Source organism: Pelobates fuscus, chromosome 4 (assembly GCF_036172605.1).
Source record: "Pelobates fuscus isolate aPelFus1 chromosome 4, aPelFus1.pri, whole genome shotgun sequence".
NCBI classification, from domain to species: domain Eukaryota; kingdom Metazoa; phylum Chordata; class Amphibia; order Anura; family Pelobatidae; genus Pelobates; species Pelobates fuscus.
In genome coordinates this window covers 155892826-155904892 of record NC_086320.1, presented here as the reverse complement: position 1 = coordinate 155904892, position 12067 = coordinate 155892826, and the positions used below count along the sequence as shown (strand labels likewise).

General features: G+C 45.9%; 1 protein-coding gene across 1 annotated transcript in view; it reads right to left on the bottom strand.

The window, feature by feature from the left end:
* The window catches only part of KIF13A (kinesin family member 13A), a 169549-nt gene that overhangs the window by 62840 nt on the left and 94642 nt on the right, over positions 1-12067 (bottom strand). Inside the window, exons 11-12 of the mRNA XM_063451688.1 lie at positions 11541-11675; positions 10086-10216 (exon numbers count right to left, since the gene is read on the bottom strand). Coding sequence (XP_063307758.1) covers positions 10086-10216; positions 11541-11675 — 266 coding nt within the window. The remainder of the gene's footprint in view (positions 1-10085; positions 10217-11540; positions 11676-12067) is intronic.

The window sequence follows — 12067 nt, the reverse complement described above, 5'->3', positions numbered from 1 at the left end:
CTGTCTGCCTCCACGGGTAACGCTGTTGCTGGAGGGGGCCACAAGCAATGGTTGAGATGCCCACTACTGTAACTGACTGGTTCTCCGTTGTTCGCCCCCTGGTTGTCTTTGCTGCGGTCGTTTATGGGGCGGTGTCGGATGGTAGTTTAGGGCAACTGGCACCGCCGCTTCGGCTTGTTCTGAACCGGACTTCCTGCACCAATATTTTATTTTATTAAATTTTTGTTTTTTGCATGATCGGTCCTGTGCCTCTTCTACTCGTTCGAATGTGGCTCTGACTACGGCCTCTCCTGTAGACGATAGCATTCTCTGCGTTTCGGGGCCTGGTCGTGGGCTGCCAGCCTTGTGAGCTCGGGGTCGTCATCGTTCGCGTCTGGCTCTCCTTTTGTTTGTTTTTGTTTTTCTAGCACTCACAGTACTTGGGTTAGGTCCGTTCTTCCCCTTGAGGCTCCTTTCTCTCATATACTGTTACTGTCTCTGATTATGTTGTCTGTGATTGATTTCACTTCTTTTGCCACCTCTTACTTGCATCCACTCTACTTATCCAGTCTACAACTGCACATGTTGTTTCAGGTTTCATTCACACGCAGTTTCATCTCCTCATACCAGAATATTACCATACTCAAGGCGTTTCAGGTTCCGGGAATTTTTCAATTTACAGATTTCCCATCACATCCAAGTTTTTCCATCACTATCAGACCTATTTCATGCCTTTTATCAACCTTCAATGTAGGGCAATAACTGCTTGATCCAAGGATAATCCGACTGCCATTTTGGGGTCAAGAAATAATTTTTTCCCTAGCTTGTTGCAAATTGGAAAGCGCTTCAAACTGGGTTTTTCGCCTTCTTTTTGGATCAACCGTTTTAATCACGAATGTGAGGTAGGCCGGACTTGGGGGACGCTAGTCTCCTTTTCAGCTAAGTAACTATGTCAGGTAGTCGTTGAGCCGCTATACCTGCTTTCACAGTTTCTTGGGGTCCCACATATTTCCCATAGCAACCACGTCATCTTGCAGCATTGTCTCAGGAAGTCTCACCTATTCATGCAGTCTATAGTTTACCCTCTCTACCCCACACTTAGTTTTCCCTAGTTGGCCAACACGTTTAACAGACTTTACTTCCCCTTGCCCAATTTAGAGTGCCGGATAAAGCGCCGGGCACCTAATTACTCGCTCGGCGTTTACCATACAGCTAGGCAATTAAGGTTTTGTTGATTGTTTTTAAGTTTTCTGGCAGGCATCTATTTTTGCCCTCTTTTATTACAGGGCTACCACGACGTCGGTTCCGGCACACCTCAACCGACTTATTTCCCCCTTCCTATACGGCCTTATTTGCCCCTCACACAAATATAAAGGCTGGGCCTGCATACCTTCCTGTATGTTTTTTGCGATTCGCATGTCCCCACCCTCCACTCCCTCTAATTTATACTTTCATTACACCTCATGGGTGGGCCCTCTTTTATTACAGGCCTACCACGACGTTGGTTCCGGCACACCACAACCGACTTATTTCCCCCTTCCTATACGGCCTTATTTGCCCCTCACACAACCATTTTTTTTTATGGATGAAAATTAATACAAATATATTTTTTGCAGTGTTCTCATTTAGGTTGATTTTATATGGATCTACATGCACTTTGTAAGATATTTTCTATATTTTAGTGAACTAGAAAAACTACACACACTCTTGAGTGTTCTGTTATACTGGACAATAGATAAGCCATTGGGCACTAAACTATATCTGTCTTGTATCTGTTCTCATAAAACTATATTTAGTGTTGTGGCAAATCTAGCCACTTCTGGACTATATGCAGTATAGGTTGTCCGTAGGCTGACTGTATGATGTGTTCCGTTAAATGTGTATGTATTGTGCTATGGCCGTTCGCACGCTGGCAGCCGTACGCTGCCAGCGTACCAGCATTCGTACGACGAAAACACGGCTATCCTGGCCATTCGCCGTACGAATACGGGCTCCCCAGGTCGACTACACACTCCCAAGTCGTGTGGTACCAAGTAACCGATTGCAACATTGTTGCAATCGGTAATTAAGGGCTCTCCTAGGTGGCCGTCGATCCACTACCGACCATGCGGCGGTCGGCCATCTTGGATCCTTTGTCTCTGCAACGGTGTTCGGTCGTCGAGAGCCTGGACTTGAAAACGGCTACTCGATGATCCGAGCCCCGCTGGAGTTCCAGAGCGTTCGGGAGTCCCGCGTTCGGTACATTATATGTCCCGTACTTATTCGGTACTTTTAAACCAACTTTCCTGTTTAAATGTATTATGTGCGGCGTTCGGTCAATTCAGCTGGGATCAGAGCGGTATTCTCACAAAGTGTGCGCTCCGACCCCAGCTATCTACCGAACGTTCGATTATTCCAAAGTACCGAATATTATGTGAATTATGGATTTTAGAGTCAATTGTCGGTTTTGCTACACGAGGGGATAATCCACTTAGTCGTCCATTTTAGTGGGAGTATCCCTCTCGGGTCGCAATGCCTGTTGGGAAAGTCACAATGCATGTTGGGAGAAATCCCCTGGATGATCTGTGTGGAAACCCCTTGCATGGGGAACTGTATAAATACGCTGCTTGTGAATAAACCGAGTTAGTTGACTCCCAAACTGTGTTTCGTCCGGTTATTGGGAGGATTGGGAATATTGCCTTGCTTCCTACTCTGACTGTGGATTTCCTGAAGATACCAACGGATGTCGTGGCCGATTATCCCGCATACCGTTACAATTGGTGGCAAGCGACGGGATCCGAACCTTACAGCCGAAAAAGCAGCGTTCGTGTAAACTGGAACTACCGAACAAGGAAAGCAAGGGCAATTCGTATGGAGATTGACTACACCATACTGAAACGACAGACTTTAAAAGAGCTACTGGAAGCCAGGGGCAAGATAGCCAGCAACAAATCTAAGGCTGTGCTGATCGCGGAACTAATGGAGGGAGACAGAGCCCGCAGCGCTACACCTCCACCAGCCAAGGAAGAGACCCCATTCCAAAAAGAGCTACGAACCAGGTTGGAGTTTCTGCCGCAACCAGTATCGTTGGAAATGCTGACCGTGATGATATCGGATGTACAAGACTATCTGCTGGCAACCAACCCACCAGCAACCCCACCTAGGGCAGAGTCTGTTACTGCCTCCACCTATGGACAAATAAAGCCCAAAGTCCCACATCACGCCTTTAAAGCGTTTTGTGAAGAAAAGGACGAAATCGATGGGTACTTACAGGATTTTGAGCGGCTGTGCGATTTGCACGATCTGGAACCCGCAGTATGGGTACCGCTGCTGGCCGGTAAATTATCGGGTAGGGCAGCTGAAGCCTACCGTGCTGTACCTCGAGAGGACAGCAAAGATTACCCTAAAGTAAAGAGGGCGATCTTGGAGAGGTATGCTATCACCCCAGAAGCATACCGGCGCAAGTTCAGGGGCTTGCGCAAACCGGAGAAAGATTCTCACGCAGAGTGGGCACACAAGCTGGATCAAGCATCGCAAGGATGGATACAGGCCAGCAACGCCACTAATATGGAGGAGTTACGACAGCTTATGCTACTGGAGCAGTTTTTTAATGGCTTGTCCCCAGACGCACAAGAATGGGTGAGAGACCGTAAACCCCTCACCCTACCCGAAGCCGCTAGATTGGCGGATCAGCATTTTGATGCCCGGAGGCATCACGGATCACAGAATAAGGCCCTCCCTCGGGTTACCGGGCCACCCCATAATTTTACTCCTACCGGCCCCACTGTACCCCTGCACAGGCCAGCACTGAATACTCCACCACCCCCCTCCCGATACAACGGCCGGCTAACATTCAGTGTCACACCTGCAAGCAGTGGGGACACATTTCTCGGGAGTGCACCCAAAACCGGAGCCGGCAGGCTTGGAATCAGGTGCGACAAAATTTGGCACCAAGGGCTGCTGCACACCATTACCAGGTAGCCCCCGTCACCCAAGAATTGCTGAGCGCTCAAGTTGAGGAGCCGCTAGGGGTGCTCCACGAAGTAATGTCGGTCCGAGCCACCGACAACCGACAACATCATCGGCAGCTAGTATCCCTAGAGGGCAAGGAGGTACAAGGGCTCAGGGATTCGGGAGCCACTTTGACTTTGGTTGCACCACATTTGGTCCCGGGCGCAACCCACACTGGCGGGTCAGTAGCAGTACGGGTGGCCGGGGGAGCAGTATACCGGCTACCGACTGCCAAAGTACACTTGGATTGGGGTGTGGGAGAGGGGACTGTGGAAGTAGGGCTTATGCAAAATTTACCTGCAGATGTTGTGCTGGGGAATGACTTAGGCCAAATGACTTCCGCTTTTATTCCCCAGACTCCCTATCAGGAGGCACACCCCGTAACCACCCGGCAACAGGCTCGCACCACGGCTACACCGATACACTCTGAGGCTCAGGTAAGAGACCATGCTCCCCGACCGACCCCCATGTCCTGGGATACCCCGACTACCTTTGCGACCGAAGTCCAGACCGATCCCACCCTCCAAGTATATAGAGACCGGGCACAAACAGACCAAACCGGGCTAGAGGGGGAGCGGTACATCTGGGAGAAGGAGTTGTTATACCGTGTCACGACTAAAGATGTGGGGGGGTCTGTCACCCTGACTAACAAGCAGCTAGTGGTACCGCAAAAGTATAGACAGGAGCTGCTTAGAATTGCTCATGACATTCCCTTGTCAGGACACCTAGGGATGACCCGTACCCGGTACCGCTTAACGCATGCCTTCTTCTGGCCCGGCATCTCGCAGGATGTGCGCCAGTATTGCACCTCTTGCGACGTATGTCAGAGAGTAGGTAAACGAGGGGATCGCCACAAGGCCAAGCTATGTCCCCTACCCATTATCGCAGAGCCCTTCAGCCGCGTAGCGGTAGATATCGTAGGGCCCCTGCCAAAACCCAGTCCCTCTGGCAAAAGGTACATTCTGACTGTAGTGGATTACGCCACCAGGTACCCCGAAGCTGTGGCCCTCACTAATATACATGCCGAGACCGTAGCGGAGGCATTAATGAAAGTGTTTTCCCGGGTAGGGTTCCCCCAAGAGATAATCTCGGACCGAGGTACCCAGTTTACGGCCGAAGTTACTCAACATATGTGGAAGGTATGTGGCATTAAGCCAATAGTTAATTCCGCCTACCACCCCCAGTCCAATGGGTTATGTGAGAGGTTCAACGGGACACTGAAGCAGATGCTTCGGACGTTCGGGGAGACCCACAAAGACTGGGAGAGGTTTCTACCTCACCTACTCTTTGCTTATAGAGAGGTTCCCCAGGAGTCGACCGGATTCTCCCCGTTTGAATTACTATTTGGGAGGAGGGTGCGGGGACCCTTGAACTTAATTAGGGAACATTGGGAGGGAGAGAGTACTACCAACGAGACCCCTATCATATCATACGTCCTGGAATTCAGGGACCGTCTGGAGGCGCTCACTCAGGCTGTACACACCAACCTCCAGGCGGCCCAGCAACGACAGCGACGCTGGTACGATAGAGGAGCCCGAGACCGCAGCTTTCAGGTGGGACAGAAGGTTTTAATTTTAAAACCTGTCCGCACAGACAAGCTGCAGGCCATCTGGCAAGGCCCATACCAGGTAGTGGAGCAGCGATGCGACACTACCTATGTGATCGGCCCCTGCTCAGGGGTAGGGAAGAGACGCATGCTCCACGTGAACCTGCTCAAACCCTACCATGAGAGGATCGAGGATGTGACGGCCATCTGCGCCTCCTCCTTAGAGGATCAGGAGAACCTACCCTTACCTGACCTACTAGAACCCGAGGCACCGATAGAGCCCTCCCAGGGAGTTCAGCTGGGGGAGCGGCTAAGCGCCCATGAGCGTGCCCAGGTACAAGCGCTGATCGAAGCCAAAGGGGCTACCTTCTCCAATTTACCTGGTTACACTCCGCTAGCCACTCACCGAGTAGACACCCTGGGACAGCTACCTATGAGACAGGCTCCATATAGGGTTCCGGAATCCGTCCGTACCCATATGAAAGCCGAGCTAGATGAGATGTTACAGCTAGGGGTTATCGAACCCTCCGATAGCCCCTGGGCATCGCCGGTAGTCCTAGTACCGAAAAAGGATGGCACCACTCGGTTCTGTGTCGACTACCGGAGGCTAAATGACAAAACGGTGTCTGATGCCTACCCGATGCCCCGGATAGACGAGCTGTTAGATAAGATGGCACGGGGCCAGTATCTCACTACCATTGATTTGTGTAAGGGATACTGGCAAATTCCACTAGCCGATGACGCCGTCCCCAAGTCGGCGTTTGTCACTCCGTTTGGCCTGTACCATTTCAAGGTCATGCCCTTCGGAATGAAAAACGCTCCGGCTACCTTTCAGCGGATGGTAGATCGGCTACTGGACGGGTTCCAAGAGTATGCCTGTGCCTATCTAGATGACATAGCCATCTTTAGCCAGACCTGGGAGGACCACCTACACCACATAGGGGCGATCCTAGATCGTATTGGGGAGGCTGGGTTAACGTTAAAGCCTAGCAAGTGCCACATAGGTATGGCTGAGGTGCAGTATCTGGGACACCGAGTAGGGTGTGGGCAGCAGAGACCCGAGCCAGCCAAGATTGAGGCTGTAGCAAAGTGGCCTACCCCCAGGACTAAGACTCAGGTGCTGGCGTTTTTAGGGACGGCCGGCTACTACCGGAAGTTTGTTCCAGACTATAGCACCCTGGCCAAACCCCTGACGGACTTGACTAAAAAGAACCTTCCCCGACAAGTTGTCTGGGCCCCAGAGTGTGAGCAGGCATTCCAGCAACTCAAAACGGCTCTAACTAATGCTCCTGTGTTGACGGCTCCTGATCCAACTAAAAGATTTCTTGTTCACACAGACGCTTCAATGTTTGGATTGGGAGCAGTACTGAGCCAAGTGGGAGCCGATGGCGGAGAACACCCCGTAGCTTACCTAAGCCGCAAGTTACTACCGCGTGAAGTGAGCTACGCTGCCATCGAGAAAGAATGCCTGGCCGTGGTGTGGGCCCTCAAAAAGTTACAGCCCTATTTGTACGGACAACCTTTTTCCTTACTCACAGATCACAACCCGTTAGTGTGGCTGAACCGTGTATCTGGGGACAATGCCCGGCTGCTGCGCTGGAGTTTGGCGCTGCAGCCCTTTGACTTTACCATTCACTATCGGCCCGGAAAACAAAACGGTAACGCTGACGGGTTATCCAGACAGACTGAACTCGAAAAGTGATCTGTGAGTACTCTCCCGGACATCCCCAAGCCGATCCGTTGGGATCAGACTGTGTATGCCGGCTTGGTTCTGGGGGAGCATTGTGGCAAATCTAGCCACTTCTGGACTATATGCAGTATAGGTTGTCCGTAGGCTGACTGTATGATGTGTTCCGTTAAATGTGTATGTATTGTGCTATGGCCGTTCGCACGCTGGCAGCCGTACGCTGCCAGCGTACCAGCATTCGTACGACGAAAACACGGCTATCCTGGCCATTCGCCGTACGAATACGGGCTCCCCAGGTCGACTACACACTCCCAAGTCGTGTGGTACCAAGTAACCGATTGCAACATTGTTGCAATCGGTAATTAAGGGCTCTCCTAGGTGGCCGTCGATCCACTACCGACCATGCGGCGGTCGGCCATCTTGGATCCTTTGTCTCTGCAACGGTGTTCGGTCGTCGAGAGCCTGGACTTGAAAACGGCTACTCGATGATCCGAGCCCCGCTGGAGTTCCAGAGCGTTCGGGAGTCCCGCGTTCGGTACATTATATGTCCCGTACTTATTCGGTACTTTTAAACCAACTTTCCTGTTTAAATGTATTATGTGCGGCGTTCGGTCAATTCAGCTGGGATCAGAGCGGTATTCTCACAAAGTGTGCGCTCCGACCCCAGCTATCTACCGAACGTTCGATTATTCCAAAGTACCGAATATTATGTGAATTATGGATTTTAGAGTCAATTGTCGGTTTTGCTACACGAGGGGATAATCCACTTAGTCGTCCATTTTAGTGGGAGTATCCCTCTCGGGTCGCAATGCCTGTTGGGAAAGTCACAATGCATGTTGGGAGAAATCCCCTGGATGATCTGTGTGGAAACCCCTTGCATGGGGAACTGTATAAATACGCTGCTTGTGAATAAACCGAGTTAGTTGACTCCCAAACTGTGTTTCGTCCGGTTATTGGGAGGATTGGGAATATTGCCTTGCTTCCTACTCTGACTGTGGATTTCCTGAAGATACCAACGGATGTCGTGGACGATTATCCCGCATACCGTTACAAGTGTCATGGGATCAGCTATAAACAGACGATACGACACCGAGAGTCATGGACAAGGTTAAAGTACCTGGTTATAGCAGGGATATCAGCCTGTCACTAGAATAGATTGAAGGGGTCTATCCTATCTTCCTTGTAAGCAATAATCTGCCTGCCATATGAGGTAGCAGAATGGGAGGGAATTTTATAAAGTAGGTTATTATTACCTCTGTATTCTATGCCTTATTAATTAGTTAAGCCTTATTAAAGTAAAGTTGATTTGTGACCCTCGATATACCTTCCAGCCCAAAAATGCATCATTAGGCATCAATTCTCCAGTTCCTCTTGTTTCTCCAATTACGGGCCAGTGAATCAAGTGATGCAGTTTGGGTACATGCTAAAACTGGCAGTTAAAAATTGGGACATAGCAAATGTTTGCTTTTACAAAATGATTAAAAATCATTGCATGAAATCTTTTATCCAACATTTATTACAGTTGTGTAAGTAATAAATGTATTTACCTATACCATGGCTTGTGAAGAAATATAAGTCAATGGTTTTGCTTAAAATCAAAGGGTACTTTTAGGAATTTTAAGTATGCGCCTTGTATTACATGACCATATAGAATAGTTCACATGGTTACACTTACACAACATTTCTGAAAGTCATTGATGAAGTCCCTTCTAAAAAAAATGGCCAGAAAGGTTAAACCCAGCTGACCCGCTCTCTCCTAATAAGGGACCAGAAAGGATTAATCGAAACTGACTTATTCTCTCTTAAAAAGTGATCTGAAAACTAAAGCATATTTTATATGGACTGTTTGGAAATGATACAAAAATATATATATTTTTTTTGCTAAGTGGTTTGTAGTAACCCCATACCTATAACTGCCCATCAAACCTAAAATGTTAAACTCTTTCCATTTTAAAACTTAATACTCCCAATATTCTAGGGCCTAGAACTTATCCCGTGTAATGCCTTTATTTTTTTAGACAGAACTGACATGACCCAGCCACAAAACCTTCTACAGTTACGTTAATTTATACATTTGTAATATGAACCTTGTGTATTCTCCCAAGTATGCTGATTACAGAAAGTGCTGTGCTGTCAATTGCCTCACGTTATGTTCTGCTAAGATACCATTAAGACAGATAATGCATGCACTATTTATAGTTGACATTGTCTTAATACTGTTTTTTTTACTTCTGTATAAGATTCACCCAGCTGTCTAAAATAAATAAAAAAAAAGGATGTTTAAAAATAAAATGAGCTGAAGGTAAAACCAGCCGATCGAGTCTCTTCTAGAAAATGACACGAAAATGAAACCAAGCCAGCTTCTGTGTTTATAACAATCTGTTCTTTTAAGATCTTATTCTAAAATTTAATGTCCTACTCACCCAAAAAGTAGGGCATCCCATGCTGATGATATAAGATAACATGGGACCAAATTGGGATGACGGCAAAATATAAGATTTGGTCATTAATCTTTCTGACTGGGGTGAGGGAAAGTAGCAACTGGCAACATTTTACGTGTGTCCCCAACTTACTCTCCTTGGACTTTTTTGTCTTTCATTTGACCAATCCCATACTCTCAATATGCCTTATCATTTATTCATTTATTTCTTGGTTGTTTTTTCTATCTATTGTTGGATAATGCATGGTTACTGTAAATTTATACTAGGATACCTCTGTCTGCCTGATCTCTTAAAATATGAATACAGCTCATTATTTTTTATGACATACCTTACTATCTATAATTTTAATGACTCAAGCAATAAAACAAAAATTACAAAATGAAACCAGGTTGACCAACTCTCCTATAAAACGTCCATGTCATGGCTGCTTGATCCAACATACCGTGCATTTTCCCTGGGTGTGAGAGAAATTTCCCCGTCTGTGGCCACATCAATCACACAATGCTCGGGCTGAATGCCAATACCAAAGAGCTGTATATCCTGAGATGTGTCAGCACCTACTCTGTTATGATCCTGCAAAACAAACAGCATGTAAGACACACTGAAGGAGAGAAAGGGCTTTTGTTTCAGGTCAAAATTATTTAATAATGTATTAAATGTACAGCAAAGATGTCATATTGGCATTCATAAGGAAACCACATTTTATGCGGCCGGGCTGTCCCTATAAATCATTGCATGTCTTTCTTCTAGTCGTTGGTCAGCTATCTCATGTCTGTGCCAGCAGAAAACAAGCAAAATACACTGGTTTCTGCTAAAAACCCGTTCTTGGCAGCGTTCCTTTTCCCTGCTCCCTTCTGTGATTAATTATCGTTACTCATTCATTCAAAATTTGTTTCTTGTTCATTGAATGTGTGACCAACAATCGTGCTGCATCTTTTACAATGTTGACCCATTTCAGTATATATTTAATGGAATCACTGAAGTTTTTACAATCAACATTAATATATACTTAAAAAAGCTGACTAATGGAAGCGTACTATAAAAAGTGTCATACTAATTGCTAGGTAGCTCTAAGGGAGAATAGTCACGCAAAAGGATTCTAGCAATGCTTTGCTTATTTTACCACAAACTGTTCTTTTCCTATTTCAATATTACATTTAATGGCTACATGACTGTAAGCTCGTTTGAGCAGGGTCCTCTTCAACCGATTGTTCCTGTAAGTTTTCTTGTAATTGTCCTATTTATAGTTACATCCCCCCTCTCATAATATAGTAAAGCGCTACAGAATCTGTTGGCGCTATATAAATGGCAATAATAATAATAATAATTATAATATTATTTCTAGGGCTATCATCAAACAAATCAAAATCCTCCATTGTACCTAACCATGCACCTGTGGTATAGAAATTGTAAAACAAAATATGTCACCCCAATCATGACAGGGAGATAAGTACACCACTCACTGACAGTTGGTGATTACCCAATAATGCAAAACAGTAATAAATATACCATAATAAATTATACTTAAACTAACAAACAAAGGAAGACATTGTTTTAGTAATCTCAGCGCAAACGCAAAGATGATAGATGGACGGACAAACAGACAGATTAAGTAGATGGATGGATGGATAGATAGATAGATAGATAGATAGGTAGATATATTGCTTACCTAAATGGTAAAAGATCATCATTTTGAGGCGGCAGTTGTGATATCACAAAGTGAAATTAATCTCTCTCTATCTCTCTCTCTATATATATACATACAGTATAGAATATAACATGAGTAGAAACGATTTTTATTTGCGAGTTCAGAAATACATGTATCACAAAGATATTTTAACATTTGCATCAAATACAAATCTACACAAATTCGACATATTTTCTGATATTTTCTCACCTTTAAATAATACACCAAAAGTTCATTAAGGGCAGGGTCCGCATTCAGATTCACCAAGTAACATTTATCGTCCCCAACTTTGATACCGGAAGATTCTAGAGAAATACCCATGCTCTCAAGCTGCTTTTGCCTCTCCTGTGGAAATAAAGTGAGGAATTATCAGCTCTTCACACATAGGGGTTCACAGTTATCAAACTGCGTAGTGAATTCAAATCTGAGTAGTGACGTTAAAGGTAAAATAGCCAAGCTATGACTATAGCTGTGCTTGGGAATCTTTCCAATTACACTACATTGGATTCAACTTGGCATTTCAGATTCTCAGTTCACAACTATTCAACATTTGCTAAACAGACCTAAAAATTGTACGAACATTTAATATATTTTATATAAGCAGGTATTATTACAGATAGTTAATATTTCAGTCCACAGGCGAGACTATCAAACTCACTTTAAATATTTACATTGGTGCATTAAAAAAGAATGTTATTAGGTTTTTTTTTTTACTCATTTAAATATTTATTTCCATA